This window comes from Trichoderma harzianum, assembly GCF_003025095.1.
Source record: "Trichoderma harzianum CBS 226.95 unplaced genomic scaffold M431scaffold_2, whole genome shotgun sequence".
Taxonomy (NCBI): domain Eukaryota; kingdom Fungi; phylum Ascomycota; class Sordariomycetes; order Hypocreales; family Hypocreaceae; genus Trichoderma; species Trichoderma harzianum.
The window spans coordinates 74,131-89,323 of record NW_020209250.1 but is presented as its reverse complement, the minus strand read 5'-3'; the positions used below and the strand labels follow the sequence as shown (position 1 = coordinate 89,323).

At 42.7% G+C, this 15,193-nt stretch overlaps 7 protein-coding genes across 7 annotated transcripts; 4 read left to right on the top strand and 3 right to left on the bottom strand.

Moving 5' to 3' along the window:
* Positions 1-459: 459 nt before the first annotated feature.
* M431DRAFT_13041 (hypothetical protein) lies at positions 460-1,399 on the top strand (the record flags this gene model as incomplete). Its single annotated transcript, XM_024912451.1, has 4 exons — positions 460-490; positions 549-716; positions 780-934; positions 995-1,399. 4 exons carry the CDS (start codon positions 460-462, stop codon positions 1,247-1,249), a joined length of 609 nt encoding a protein of 202 aa, XP_024778158.1. The 3' UTR covers positions 1,250-1,399.
* A 1,037-nt stretch (positions 1,400-2,436) lies between these two features.
* M431DRAFT_75564 (hypothetical protein) lies at positions 2,437-3,483 on the bottom strand (the record flags this gene model as incomplete). Its single annotated transcript, XM_024922352.1, has 2 exons — positions 2,437-2,792; positions 2,877-3,483. The coding sequence occupies 2 exons, from the start codon at positions 3,481-3,483 to the stop codon at positions 2,437-2,439; spliced, it is 963 nt and encodes a 320-aa protein (XP_024778157.1).
* A 3,189-nt stretch (positions 3,484-6,672) lies between these two features.
* M431DRAFT_105676 (hypothetical protein) lies at positions 6,673-7,598 on the top strand (the record flags this gene model as incomplete). Its single annotated transcript, XM_024911591.1, has 2 exons — positions 6,673-6,859; positions 6,936-7,598. 2 exons carry the CDS (start codon positions 6,673-6,675, stop codon positions 7,481-7,483), a joined length of 735 nt encoding a protein of 244 aa, XP_024778156.1. The 3' UTR covers positions 7,484-7,598.
* A 496-nt stretch (positions 7,599-8,094) lies between these two features.
* On the bottom strand, positions 8,095-8,932 carry M431DRAFT_503472 (hypothetical protein). The gene has a single exon (XM_024918309.1). The coding sequence runs from the start codon at positions 8,792-8,794 to the stop codon at positions 8,123-8,125; it is 672 nt and encodes a 223-aa protein (XP_024778155.1). The 5' UTR covers positions 8,795-8,932; the 3' UTR covers positions 8,095-8,122.
* Positions 8,933-9,372: 440 nt separating this feature from the next.
* Positions 9,373-9,974, top strand: M431DRAFT_75843 (hypothetical protein; the record flags this gene model as incomplete). Its single annotated transcript, XM_024922394.1, has 4 exons — positions 9,373-9,429; positions 9,522-9,608; positions 9,675-9,809; positions 9,858-9,974. 4 exons carry the CDS (start codon positions 9,373-9,375, stop codon positions 9,972-9,974), a joined length of 396 nt encoding a protein of 131 aa, XP_024778154.1.
* Positions 9,975-10,691: 717 nt separating this feature from the next.
* Positions 10,692-11,528, bottom strand: M431DRAFT_490105 (hypothetical protein; the record flags this gene model as incomplete). The annotated part of the gene is made up of 3 exons (XM_024916760.1): positions 10,692-10,792; positions 10,847-11,475; positions 11,506-11,528. 3 exons carry the CDS (start codon positions 11,526-11,528, stop codon positions 10,692-10,694), a joined length of 753 nt encoding a protein of 250 aa, XP_024778153.1.
* A 1,830-nt stretch (positions 11,529-13,358) lies between these two features.
* M431DRAFT_515698 (hypothetical protein) lies at positions 13,359-14,565 on the top strand. Its single transcript, XM_024920277.1, has 4 exons — positions 13,359-13,408; positions 13,477-13,602; positions 13,666-13,924; positions 13,989-14,565. Exons 2-4 carry the CDS (start codon positions 13,488-13,490, stop codon positions 14,485-14,487), a joined length of 873 nt encoding a protein of 290 aa, XP_024778152.1. The 5' UTR covers positions 13,359-13,408; positions 13,477-13,487; the 3' UTR covers positions 14,488-14,565.
* Positions 14,566-15,193: the final 628 nt, after the last annotated feature.

The following is a 15,193-nucleotide window of genomic DNA, read 5'->3' as shown; positions in this document are numbered from 1 at the left end:
CTTTGGTACACCCCTTTTCAGACTGTTGTCAAGATTTGTTGTGCTAAGCATTATTTTGTCCTCACGTTGCCACATTGCTTCTGATGTTCGCCATGTAGTAGAATCAAGTGGGACTATGGAATATCCATTTCAAACATTTTGTCGGGATTTAAGTTGGCTTATAACGCTGTGGATTATTGTGTTGGCGCACTGTCGTGTTGCGTTTGATGTTGTGTGTGCAGTCCAAAATCTAAAAGCACCAGCGGTTCACTATTCGCCACCAAAGTACTCAATTGTGGGCAGAAGGTAAAATCGGCAAATCAATTGCGCGAAATAAAACTTGTCCTACAAGTATATACAATATACATATATAGCCCTCTTCCGGCTGGGTTTTTATGTTATCGTTTCATTACCGGTTGAACATTAGACGACCAGGAACAACGAAAGAAGAATTGAAGCAGCCTTTTTTCAGACGAGACGATGAGTCAGCCAATTCAGTTCTGGTCGCACAGTAAGTGATAAAGCAATCAAAAGCCTTGCATCAGAAGAAACTCTAACCTATCTAAAAGAGATCGGCCCAAATCCGTGGAAGAATGTGATTGTCTTCGAGGAGCTCGGAATACCATACGCAACAGAATATCTAGATTTTGGCAATGATACGGGAGGGGTGGAGCATCCCAGCTTCCTAAAGAAAAATGCTGCAGGCCGTGTCCCACTAATCCACGATCCTGCAACAGGTAAGCAACTGGAAGCGTAAACAGCAGAAACGAACAAATAGAAATTGACGCCATGAGATGAAGGCATGATCTTAACGGAATCTAACGTCATCAACCATTACCTATTGGATCAATATGACAAGAACAATATACTTTCTCCAGCTACAGAACAAGATAAATACCTGGTGGACAAATACCTCGGCTTTCAAAGCAGCACACAGGCACCGTTTTATGCGCAGGTCAGTCCCCCCGCTCCGCCCCCCATTTTTGTTGGATTTGCATGGCTTACATTTATCCAGTCTCTTCAGATGAGAAACAAGAAAAATTTCGATGGGGTAGCTCACTTTCAACATCTTGTTAAAAGAACGCTGCGAACTGTTGATGATGAGCTGCGGGGAAAAGAGTTCCTTGTAGGCGATAAATGCACTCTCGCGGATTTGGCTTTCATCCCGTGGGATCTCATGTTAGATGTTGTACTTCAAGGAGACGCCGAAGCCGCATCCGCGCCAACGACAGGAAGCAATTGTTTCCCAACTGGTACAATTGGCACATGAAGATGATTCAGAGAGAAGCTGTGCAAAAAATGATGAAGCTAAAGGAAGAAGTAAATTCGAACTAACACGAGTAAAGTTAAGCTGGCCAGCTTAACTCGACATCTTGACCATGATATTAGTTATCATAGAAGTTGTTTTCTTAGTGTTCGGCATGTGCGAATAACAACTGAAATTGAATAAAGGTCTTGCTTTGTTCCAGTCGTTGTGCAGTAAAACTTATGTGCGCCGTAGTGATCAAGAGGCGTTCGCACATGTATTATTTTATCTGGCATCATCACCTCATCCAAAAAGAGCTACTTGAAGGGAGTTTCAAATAGAGTCTTCCTATTTGAACAGATAAAAATTCCTATTTAAACAGATGTGGCCTGTGCGCTGCGCTAAATGGCGCTAAATGGCCCGTGCACCCAGAATTTCCAAAACCACCTCCAGCTTCAATAATAGAAATAACTATTTTAATAAATTAAAATAAATATTACAAAAATATTAGCATTTAATTTATAAGCTAATTTTATATCTTATATTTTTTTAATTTATTTTAAAGCGCAGTTTAAGCTTAAATCTATAATAGATTTTAGTATAAGATTTCTCTAAGTATATAGTATAAAAATATATGCACTTTGTATTTTATTATTATTTATATAAGTAAAATTTTAATTTTTAAATTTTATATAAATATCTTTATTAACTACTTAAAGATATCTACTTAAAATTCTTAGTTTAAAATTTTAAAAATATAGTATAAAATAATAATAATAAAATATTTTAAAAATTTTTATAGCTTTATTATAGCTTTATTATATATATATAAGTATATAAATATTTTTAAATATTTTTTTTTATTTTTTTATTACGTTTTTTAACTACTTAAACTTATGGTAAAAGTTGAAAGTGTCAGACCCACAGGATATGTCTGTTCAAATAGGAATTTTTATCTGTTCAAATAGGAAGACTCTTCAAATAAATTGATAGTAAAATTGGGGTATCATTTCTATTCCAAGATATTTATGGCGATATTGTAACTTCTAGAGTGACAGGATCATTGAAGCGTTTCATGGACAGGAGCCGCCGACGGAGAGAAAGAGGTATCGGATGTCAGCCGCCGTGGCGAGATGCTTATACAGCTTACAGCTTTTACCACGATTGCAAATCTCTCGCCATTTCCTTAAACTGAGATGATGGACGGACGTTCATAGAATTGCTAAACCAGATGCGCATACCATCAAAAACGCCGTCACCCAAAGTGTAGGCGCAGAATTGAGACCAGCAGCATTAGAATGACCATCGTCCCCCTTGTCTCCGTTTCCTCCCTTGTTTGAAGCATTCGGATCTCGGCTGCCATCGGTAATGTTGCTGGCACGCAAGCAGCGGAGGGCTGACGTGGTAGTGGTCATATTATCTGGCGTGTTGGATGTGTGACTCCATGTGAGGATGACAGGCCAGATGTATCTAACGGCAGAATCGTACTCTGTTTGGTTATTCTCGGACGCTGGGGCTGAGCCGGCTGTGAAAAAGCGACCGTCGGTGATGAGTTTCTCGTTAAATACTTTGGCGCGTCAGCTCTCTTTCCCTCTTGCACCATGTTTGTTTCGGTATATATAATATGTAGATACCAGTTCCCTCAACTTACCAAACGAAGTCATTTGGAAGATTTGATCTCCAGACGGGCCTAGCCAGTCGTTGCAAGAGTCTGGTAGGGGGGCTGAACCACAATCAGAGAATCCACCTTGGGCGGCGGCCTGTAGGTCTCTCTGACACTGCTGCGATAAAAAGTCACACTTCCCGCCTTTGGTCGCATCGTCCTGGTTGTCTGCTATCACGTTGTCTTTGAGACCAAGCATGACGTAGCCGCACATCTTGTTCCCTTTTGCAATTTTGGAAACTTCTGTTTTCTCCACATTACTGAGACTCATGGAGATGAACTGGGTGAAATCATTCTTCTCGGCTGCGCTGAGGCTTGTGTCATTAGAACCATTGAGCGGGATGTTGGCCTGAACTGAGATGTCGATGTTCCAGTTATGCCCATCGCCTTGTACAGATGGATTTGACGAAGATAAATTGAATCCCGGGATGGTAAACGAGCCAGTGGCATTGGCTTGCGATAGAGGCCGAAATGAACTGTCTGGGAGACCGAATGGCGCATCATTACCAATAATTAGATCTCCTCCTGTGCCAATGTCCGCCACAACCAGCGGTACCAGACTCGCGATATAAGCCACTTGGCGTAGGATGGCCATTTTTGCATGCGTTGTGTGGGTATGGTATATATTTGTGGTAGAAGTAGTATAGTTAACGAAGGCTAATAAGCATAGGTTGAAGGTTAGGCATGATGCTGCTTTATAGTTATAAAAAATGAATGGAGGATGCTCGGCGGTGTAATGGAGCACGATACTAGACAAATTATCAGTCCTACTAGTATACCGGAAATAGCATCTGCCTATCTCCTCGGTGTTAATTCTCTTGGGGCCAATTCGTGTATATTAATCGGATCTGTACGAAATTGACAACAATCGGCCTCGCCAGTAAGCACCAAAATCAGCCCAGGGCTAAATCGCCTCAAAACACCAGCCCCCAGGAACAAGCTAATGCAGGACCGACCAACACCTTTACTATTTAGTGCCATTCTTCGCCACACAAGGGATGTCAGCAGACACCACACAGGAGGCTGACGCTGGGGCTCTTGGCACTTTTGTACAAGGCAATCCTTGAGACAATTAAGACAAAAATAAAAGTAGTCCCTGTTCTCCCACCATACTGTTACAACTCGCTCAGAAAACTTACGGGGCGCAAAGGGGATGATGACCTTTGCCAGCAGGTTCCCGGGAATCATTTAAAACTGCACCTGGATGCCAACAGCCAACCGCGACTAATATTGACACAAGCTCTGAATAGCTGCGATTAGATATCCTATAAGAACCAGGTAAAAATCAAGGTGGTAATGTGTTTTACTGAACCAATGCTTCTTGCAGCAATTAACACAAAGCATAACTTGGTATTGATGCAATGTACCAAGACCAACGGCACCTCTTAATTATTTGATGGCAGCCCCGCTGTCTAGCTAGGCCGGTCTTGATGGAAACGGAGAATGCCGACGGGGCTCTCTTTATCTCAGGCTGCTATCGGTGTAGCCCCTAATTTTGAGTTGATGTTAGAGTTGTTCCAAAGAGAGCATAAGGAGAAGAGCGACACCTGTGGATAAATGTGTACGTAACGCCTGAATAATTGAAAGCACATCATTTCCTCAATGCAAATGTAATAAGTTAATAAGCAGAATCTTCTGTGATTCACAATCCCGGCTTAAGTCTGCATTTCTTATTTCCACATGGTCTGGGAGGGGTTTTTTTTTTTTTTTGAGCTATAAATTATTATCAATGAATCCATCTCCAATGCATTAAATATTGTGGACCTATTGTACCCCGAGAAGCGTTGGATATCTCGAAGCTGCTACCATCTATCTTGGAAGTGGAATACACTGTCGATATAACATTCGCAATTAGTCTTCGACTCATGGCTGGCACAACTGCGGTAATTAAACCCATTGGAGACGTTCCGTCAATATACTCGATAATGTGTATAAGAAATTTATCGAAGTAGGGTAAGCTATCCACTTCACTCTTCATGGCGGGCATCCTATGCCATGCCTACCCAGATCGACATCTGCAGCTAAGCATAAGACGTATGACGTAGGTGGTAAATAAGTGGTCGCAGAGAACAACTAATACATAATTCATGTGCTATATATACATCATCTGTGCCTAGCTAGCTGTTCTAAGCAATTAGCAAATGCCACACTCTTGTTAGTCCGCTATATATTGCTGTCGTTGATGGTGTTGCTCTCGAACTGGTAGCAGACTAAGTGGCTGTACCAAGGGACGGCTTCACCCTCAAAGTACTAGCGAGACTGCAGCTTATTAATTTGAGTCATGTTTGAGCGAGATCCTGCCGCTAATCAAAACTATGTAATGGATGTCGGTTCTGACAGCATCATATCGCGTCCAAACAACATTGGGTAAGGCGGACGGGCACCACCTGTTTCAGACCATACTCGTGGTTCTAATTTTCCATGACCTAACAATAGGATACTGTGAATCATTCTTTTGCGCTTGTATGCGGAGCATCATGATACGCAGTTTCGACGAAGGGGTAGGCCAACAGGGGTGAGAGTTAGAATTAATTAATGTGGTTTTCGAGGCCAGCATTCCACTCCTCTACAATTTATTAATAACCTCAATGTGGCCAATTCTGCTGACATCGAGAGAACGAGGATAATTCTCCTTCATTCGATTGAGCAAGCCTATTTCTACAAATGACAGAATAGTCTAGAGACATGACCAGTTCAGTATAGCACACCCCAACCCAAGTTTGCAACTGTCGAGAATAGTCGGGTGACAAATTTCCGCCCCAGAGACGATAAACCACATAAATGAGATGAAATAGACTACACCTGCAGGAATCATACTAAGATCAAACTTGCGAATATGAGATGTCCATTAGAGTGCTACCGAAAATGATACTACGCCGTTGATGGCTCTTCGTCCCCTTCAGTCAACATGCTAGACATTTAATGAGTACTAGGAACATGGAGTAAATGACTTGACTTGTACACTACATACATGACTACGAAGTCTTGAAAGACTAGAAATAAATCTTCGTACTCTCTAACCTTACCCTTTGATGAGTTGTATTGTGAGACTCATTAGCTGATGCGTCAAGTATACTCACGAGACTGTATATATCCGAGCCGCCTAGAGTAGCATTGAATGTTGATTGGTTCAAAAAGTATAAGCGAGTTGACTTGTTACCTGTTAGTTTTATTGCAAGAAAAGTTGTCGCAGGGAATGATGCTAGAGAAATCGGCATTTAGTAATATTGCTCACAAAACACTTTATGAGCAACGGATTTCCAGAGATGTGAGTAAGCATAGCAAATTCTGTCATGCTTCCAATTGAAAATGGTGTGTCATAGCCACACGGCTTGGGCGCTTCAGTTCGCATCAGTTCGCATCGGCGTAGCCACTGGTGCACATTGCGAGCAACAGACAAGGCGGGGCAAAACAGTGTGCGTCGGCTTCACGTCAAGTCTAGATGGCGAGCAACACGACAACTGGGCAACTAATGATAATAACCGAGTGATTCGGTTACTCACAAGTGGTGTCCTATTGAGCAGTGGCGTGTTATTCGATACTTACTTTACACTGTGTTGCAATGGAATCCACGAGCTCGTAATGTTTGCAACGGTGGTGAGAAGGTTCGGCATGATAAATCATAATGACTCCGTAGTGTTCCGCGGTTTATTCTAGATATTTAAGGGCCTTTGCTGCCGTAGATTGCTGTTCAGCCTGGCAACAGTGAACAAACATATCGCACACGACCATCAATCCATTAAGCAATAATTCAAGGATAACCGCACACTTCAACTCCATCATAATGGTTTATCCGGCCATCGAAGTTACTGTTGTCACAGTTGGGAATCGCACGATTGAAGATGAAACAACGGAAGATGGACAAAAGTACCAGAAAGCGTTCCATGCCGCAGCTACAACTATTCCTGGCTGCTCTCGCGGTTGCTGGGGCAGAAGTGATAAGTATCCAGATAAAGTGATTCATTTTATCGGTACGTTTTCCATTTTGAAAGGAAATGAAAGACCTGCGTTAGAGAGTCGTCTAATTATTCTCAACCATATTACCAGACTACGACACGCGCAAACAACACGATATTCACAAAACCCTCATCAATGGACCTACACCACCGATTCTTCTAGATGTTCAAAGCGATGAGACTGTTTATGTTATTCATCCAAACACGAATGATCGCACCAAGGTGTACTATGCTCCATACACTACCGTCACCTTCTTCTGGGGAATTGATGAAGAAAAATGGACCGATGTTGCACCGGAATTCTTTGCCGCAGTCGCTAAATCGGATAGCTGCACTGGATATATCTGGGGTGAGGTGGACAAGCCTATTCTTGCCGACTTTAATGGATATGCATCGTTAGGCAGTGGAAAGTGTGGGATCTTAATTACCGGCTGGCGCAGTAAAGCTCAGCACGACCGAGAGACGAAGGGTCAGCGTGTCACCAAGGCTTGGGACGCAGTACAAAAGGTTTGTGCAAAGGCAGACGACTGGGGTACCAGCTTGAGGATTACCGAAAACACGGGTCATATTCACCGATGGACTACGCCTTTGCCTCTGAAAGACCGTTCTGACTGGCTTCCTGCGGCTGGACTGATTTAACTTAGGCGATGTAGCTATCGCGATGCATACAATTGGACTGAAAGCACATAGGAAAATACAACGGATTATCTGTATGTAACGACGGTTGAATGAGAACAGAGAAGGCTCAAATTACCGCAGAATGTATTAGTCAGGAACAAAAGAATTTGAACTGCTATCGAGAAAAATTGCTCAAGATCCCTTTGACTCGCGTAGTGTGAGTGCGATAATGCACGTGAAGCAAACTAGAGGTACTCCGTAAAAAGAATGCAAGCACAGTCAAGCTCCAAATGCAACAACGCAATACAATATCGTGAAAGCCATCACAGCCTAAAGGCTCCAGTTGCCCAATCTCTATGGTAAAGACAGCAGATTACAGGCTGTATAATCGAGCTACATACTTGATCCCAGAATGACAAAGTGCCAAAACCTGATCTAGATATGGATTGAACGTTCTATGTCATACAATTCATGTATATCTCAAACATGTTGCAGATAATAAACGCCGGTATGACAGGTTTATATCTTACCATCAACCAAGTTGGCGTATGGAAAGTTTATGTAGTATAGATCGTGGCTGAATGGGGGTTATGTAAGATGAGAAACTTGGGTATACGAGTTTTAAAGAGGATGCAATATATGTATCTGTATCTAAATAGTCTATTCTCTCCGCTCAATATCTGGATAATACTGAGGCGCTTCATGTCGGTTGTACATGCCATAATCTCTTATGACTCTTCCACCCCTGTATCTGAAATCGTTTTTCTCTTCACACCCTTTGAGAAATTCCGATGCAGCATTTGCAGTTGTAAACGACAGATAGGCTATAATATCGCCTGGGTCAAGCACAGCATCAAAAACATCCCATGACACTAGGTCTTTGATCTTGTTTGATTCCAGACGAAAATAGTCGAGGACTTCCTCGGGATTTGGGTTCTGTAGCCCCGTTTTGTTCATGCTAATCAGCACAACGGCCTCCGCGTCACCCGCTCGTGTGATGTCCAGCCTCTGTTCATGTATTCCATATCCTTCAGGTATGTGCGTGTCTGCTGTAATTTCGCATATTCTCAATCGATAGTCGAGAAATACTTCGTTTCTACCCTTCTCTTGAGCTCCGTGGTGGCGGCCCTGAGTTCTCCATCTAACTAGTGACTTTTCATCTCTCCAAGTAGAAAGTGACAAGACCCATCCAGGTTTAGTTACTGAGCCGTATCTTATATTATCGATGAAACCGTCTATTTTCAGTAGTTCGGGCCTGAGAGCTCTCCCAATGTCAAGGTAGAGGGCCTTTGTCTCCAATGAGGGGTGGACTTCAAAGAGTACTGTGAACATGGCGCAGTTGGTGAATGCCGGGACGACTTTTGAGCTTCTTTGTGTCAAACTGCCGAAATGTTTTGTGAATTCTTTGCTTAACTTAAACAAATATTAAGAATAAGAATGGAAAGTGCTTGAGTGTTAATATTTTTTTCAGGTCTCATGAAGTATGAAATAACAAAGTCTGGGTGGATTAATAAATGCCCCCTGCGGATTGGTGAACTTTTCCCCCGCCGCCCAAAAATTACTGATATTCTTGAGTGGGGGCGGGGGCGATCGCATTGTGTGTGAAGTGCATATTATCGTTGCTTTCGATATTGCTAGCTTGTCCGTTAACTAGACGCCACCTTTCTTGCTTAGTCCCGTGTTGCTTTGGATATGAAAGCTCACCCATGACATGGTCGCTTTATCCATTATCCGAAGCATAGCATTTTGACGTCATGCCTTCTTGTCATGCTCATTGGGATTTACTCGCAAAGATTTCAAAAATATATAAACTCACGTACTATATATTACACATGATCATGAGCAGCAATGAGAATAGACAGTTCCCTACTGACATTTTGTGAGAGAGATCAACGACACATTTTATAATCATGTCTCTAAAGCATATTTTCACCAAAAATGCGCCAGGAGCGCCAATCCCAGGGCTGGTATAATCACCATTCTCTTTATATACATTCTCACACCTTCATTTCGGTGTTCCTGGTGTTGAGTAATAATTCGCTAACCGGCGCTGTCATAGTTCTCTCAAGGTGTGAGAACAGGTCCATTCTTATGGACGCAGGGTACTCCAGGGGCCCTTCCAGATGGTACCATGGTTCAAGGGACAGTGCGCATCCCACATAATCTCAATCTCACTTCAAAAATTCATGCTGATACAAGTAATTGACTACAGATTCAAAACCGTACAAGACAAATAATCAAGAACCTTGAAGCGGTTCTGGCCGCTGAAGAGATGTCATTGAAGGATGTGGTGAAAGCAACCATTTACATAAAGAACTTTGATGAGAATTTCCCTTTGGTCAACCAGGTTAGTCAAATTACAGGCAATGTGGCGCATAAGTCGCTAAACGAATAGCAGGTATGGGAAGAGATGATGCCTGAGCCACGCCCTACTCGAACGTCATTAGGTGTCGCTCAATTGCCCGCCGGTGGAACCGATGTCGAGATCGAATTTGTGGCATATAAAGCGTAACTCAAGATGTTCTTTGTAGAATCAAGTGTATTCTGGAAGTTATAAGAGTAGTGCATTATAATGTTATTCTCCAGTCTATGCTCGATCTAGGTATAGTACGAGAGTACATCGTACGCTTGAATAGAATGTTGAAATTGCAAAAAGGCCGAAAGCCAGAGGGCTTTTGAGGCTTATATATCATTCATTTCAACATAGAAGTATACTTTCAACAGACCGGGTAAATTGACTTTGGGTGAAGTAGTTGTCGCACCGGTATTGGTTAGTGCTCTACTATTTGTATCAAATCTATCTGTTGTGGTTGGCACACTTCAGCTGTTGCATTAGTGTCGTGGGTATGATCAGAGCTGCATGAATATCTACCGGAAACTGGAATTGTGAGATGCAGAAGGTCGACTAAGCGAACGAGCGATTGATTCATGCTATTCCAATTGCACGCATGCCTTGTTCCTTAACCAAGCTCTGGATGACGAGGAGAGGGCACCTATCAGACACCTATGAATGTCTCCTTGCATCAAACGATCATAAAATTATGTAAAATACGAAAGATCGACCGATACAATTGAAAAGGATCATATAGCTGCGCAATAGACGAACAATGAATTCCAGATGTGATATTTGGCAAGCTAATGTTGAATAACTGCGTGAACTATCTACTACAGCGCGGTTCTTATTGACAATTGTCTTGGCACGTTGACCAATAACTAGAAAGCGAGAGACTCAATGCCATTTTTGTGGATAAACTGGAAAATCGATCAAGTCATGGCCTTTCGAAGAGTAACCAGAAACATATCGATCACCGAATGGTTGCATCCAATTGTCTAATATGTATATTAGTATTTACTCCAATGTCAACATTCATCCTGCTGTCTTACCGTAAGTTGTATTTGGCTTGTTCATGCAAAGATGAATAATAGATTCGTTGAAATTCGTGCTAAAATTGGTTCGGGGGAATTCGGCGATCAACGTGTTCCAAGAGGACTGTATTATCGGAAAAGCTGGCGGCCCCTCGAAATCTGCCACCGCTCCGGTACTCACAAGCTGTACCTCGAGTTCTTTGTAATCTGCAATGGTAAATGTGGCATGCAGCGCAATAGAATCCCACAGCAGTTGCAATCTGTGACTATCCCAAGTTTGACCTATCTCGTGCTCCTCGACAAATTGTCTGGCAGCAAAGGCGCCATCGACTTCAAACCGTCGATCTGAGCTAACAATAGGAGAATTCGCAGTCGGGTCTAACCCTATGTCATGAAGAAGCGAGGCAATGGCATGCACTTCAAGGTCAACAGTGCTGCGGAGTGTCTCGTTGGCGTTGATGATGACCGCAGAAATCAGCCAAGATCTCATGACATGGTTGTATATGGAATCAAGCATGTGTTGGCGAGCAAAAGCTTGTGCATCGCGGACGAGAGGGGTGTCAATAACAGTGATACCTGCAATCGTTGTTGTATTCTGAGATGTGGCCTCAGAGACAGGCAACGTTTGACCACCAGTGAATAATAGACTACCATAAAGTAGTAAAGAAGCTGTCAACGCGTTTTTGCGAATGGCACCCATCTTTTGGGGACTTTTTCGGAAACTTTGTAAAAATTGGGCACCTGAAACTGTTGGTTTCTAGTAGAAAGTGAAAAGCGGTGTTGAGTTGGATAGACAGAAGATAGCATCACAGCAACATATCAGCTTCTATATATACCCAGTGAACATCCATGTAAGGAGATGTTTTGTATCATGATTTAAGAAATTATAAATCAGCACTTAATGCTCCTACGCTCAATGCTTCCATTGTAACTGATTGATTCCATATTTCGATTAATAATTTAAGAGATGCTCAGGCACAGAGTTTGCATAGATGGTGTTTTTTGATGCAAGAAATGCAAGAACCCATTTCACTCAAGCCCCGGATTATTCTGCGAGCGCCTCTAACATGGTTAGAGAGTATATGCAGCCAGGGTACAAATTTCCTAATCTGGATTATATACTTAGACGCAGCTATAACGTCTAAGAATGATGAGTATTTTTAAATAACTTACTTTAGAATCCATATTCCTCAATAGTATATTTTAAGAGTCGTCTTAATGAGCATCTCAGCCTTTGTACCAGATTTGAAGAAATTCCGAAATGACTCATCTTAAGGTTGATACTCACCGAACTTTGACGGAGCGGAATATAAAGTTATAAAGGCGCATGTAAACTCCGTTGTTCATAAAAACTCAGTAATGATTCGGAAAGTACTTCAAATACTCCGTAGAGTGTATTAAGTGTGTGACACAAGAGCAACTCGTCTCATTACAACAACGCAATCTGAAATGATGGCTAACAGTTCCAAAGCCATTTTGCTAGGGAATAACGCGCATAATTAACTCTAGGCCAGTGACCTGTTCCTTGCTTACCACTGATGTTATGGCGATTACTACAATAGTACAGTAGCTAAGACATTGAGTCTAGGCATCACAAAGCGACCATTTTTGCAAGACTTGGTTTATTTCCTCGATGAGATTGCAGTGCTGCATGATAGCTTCAATCATGCATTGGCCACTGTCCACCTATGCGAGAGATTATAGATGATCTCTTCCTGCAGAACGCGTCGCGGTTGTCATGACTAAGCTGTTTATAGGATGTACTCACCTAGTCTGAGAACTCTCAATTATTATAAGTCTTACATAGAGATGAAGTCCCTAAGTCCAACTGCCGAGAGGACGTTTCCAATTGCTGTAATCTAGGGTAGTGAGATTTTCATCGGACTTAATGATGAGCAGTAAAGTAATGCGGGAATTTCTGCTGGGATAATAATAATGTACGTGAGTTGTTGAACAAATTCATTTTTATGTAAGCATAAAATTGGCATTTTGAAGCTATTCAAGAGCTTAGAGTTTGCAGTTGGATGAATATCGTGACCGTAAGTTATAATGAATACTACCTATGTACGAAATGGAGTAGTCACTTGGTGCAGGATTCTGAATGCTCACGAAGCCCCGGAAATACTGAACTGGAACCCGCACAACCGTACTAACTTGGTGAGAGATGCGGTTACTTTTTCTTTCGGAGTATCTCAGACATGGTTCAGAGGCCAAACAACACTCTTCGCCTATGATGGCGCCGAAGCGCCCTGCGCGGGTACCATCAACACTACTTATTCAAAACTTATGTGGAGCAATGGCGCGTAGTTGTCGCAGGGCGGCTTCCGAGTGAACCAATCATCTAGGTCTAGACGACTACCCGCAATTTTTGGAGAAATTGACACAAACTCCTTTTCGTGTTGGCGGGCTTACCTCGGAAGCGGACCTAGTAAGACCTTCACGCTTCGAATAGCAAAACCATCAGTGAAATACTGATTAGTCGACAGCTCCACAGAGAAGACATGTAAAGGATGTATTATGTTGTACTGAAGCGTCATTGGGTCACTATTGCTGCCTAATCATTTCTAAGCCCCCCACCGAGTAGGTTTATAAGGAGTGGTCAGATCAGGTCAGAGAATTGGAGAACGCGAGTCTGATAATAACACCAGCAACTAGCATAATGCCCGGCCAATGGAAACAGTTCATCAAATCGGTTCATGATGATGATTGGACACACGTTACGGACAAAGCAGAAAGGAAACGAATACAAAATAGACTTGCTCAAAGAGCCCATAGTTCGTAGATACTGCTGCCTCCAATAACCTCTTGATACCCTAGCTAAAATTAGAAACATTTAGGATCCAAGTATGGACGACGAAGAAAGTCCAGAGCAAAAGAGAGTGCAGGAACTTCAAAATCGAAAGAAGACGAAGCGGTTCCACATTCTCATAGTGAATCTACCCAAGAGCTCCAATTGAAAGCGAGTACTTCCGAAGAAGGCCCAAAATCCGTTAACAGAAAAGTATTGCCTGTTTCCGCCTCCTTGCCCACGCATACTCTGATCTCAGCTATCTATGGCAACAACTTGGAAACAAGAGATTGCCATCAATTCGTTACGTATGGTTCACCTTCCCATTAACACGGCTCTACCGTCTCATTCTGGAGTGCTAAGAGTGACTAGAATCCAAGAAGACGGAAATCACAGCGTCATACCCATATCGTTACTGAAAACAGATCTAGTTATCAGTCTTCAGGGAATGGCGACTCTGGCAGCTCTATTGACTAACAGATATATTCTTGCTATTGATTGTAGCCGACTTGTTCCTGCCATTCATATCCAAACCTCTACTCCCACTCCTCCTGCACTCACGCCGACAGCACTTCAAGCTTGCAAACCCCACCTCCCCTTTATTGACTTCCTTCCATTCCCGCAGTTTCGAGACAACCTTCTACGCGCCGGAGATGTAATTGACTCTTACGAGTTCTGGGATGATATGGTGTCAGGCAAGTTGAAGGTCTGGGGGAAGACTCCCTGGGACCGGAGAGGCTGGGAAATGCAAGAAGACTTTGCGACAAAGTGGAGCTGGGTGGTGGCAGATGATATCTTAGAGGAAACAAATTTTTGGAGGGTATCGAGAGGCGAGGAACCTCTGCTGCCGCACTTACTACAGGGACCATAAATGACCAGTCCATTAAAGAATTTGCATGTTTCTCAAGTAGCCGATAATAATAAGCCAAGAATCAAGTTCTGAGTCGTCGCATAACGGCAGTACTAGTCCTAGCTTGTAGGTGGAACGCATCATTAGCAGTGTAACGCATTTTATTCAGATTTATGGCTACTGTGCGGAATATATATCCGTTGAGAGATGTGTTCTTTCCAGTTTTTTGCGCTATAGTTTGAGGGACAACCCGCGTCAAAGTGCTGAGTGTTGCATCTAGGTCCGAGCGAGTGTTTGCTCATACTATGTACAAAGTGCTGCCAATACAATCGGCTGGTATTCCGACCCCTCATCTGACTGCATTAATAATGCCACTGATGTTACACTACCTGCATATTAGTCTGACCATTCTGACCACGACCGGACCTGGAGATAAGCTTCCAGGAACGAAAGCTAGCAATTCCAACTATGGGATCCGCCAAAGGTATGATTTGTAAATATTGTCATTGTGGAGGGATCAAGTAAAAGAAACCTCAATGGATTGCATTGCATTACCTTTGACCGCGGACAACGTTATTGTAACGAGAAGCCGGGTCAGAGAGCGGCTGGATTTATAATCTCTCGGTTCAGTATATAAGTTTCTGTGCCCAGCAGTGCAACTGTAGAGCTCAACCATCACCACCAATCTATTCGATATTCATCTCTTGGCACCATTCCTTAGTGCCAG

Excerpts from the sequence above, each read along its gene's own strand:
- M431DRAFT_503472 (XM_024918309.1), bottom strand. The coding sequence starts at position 8,794 with ATGTTCACAGTACTCTTTGAAGTCCACCCCTCATTGGAGACAAAGGCC.
- M431DRAFT_515698 (XM_024920277.1), top strand. The coding sequence starts at position 13,488 with ATGCCCGGCCAATGGAAACAGTTCATCAAATCGGTTCATGATGATGAT. Across the intron at positions 13,603-13,665 it reads ACTTGCTCAAAGAGCCCATA|GATCCAAGTATGGACGACGA; the intron begins GTTCGTAGATAC and ends AGAAACATTTAG. Across the intron at positions 13,925-13,988 it reads GATTGCCATCAATTCGTTAC|AATCCAAGAAGACGGAAATC; the intron begins GTATGGTTCACC and ends AAGAGTGACTAG.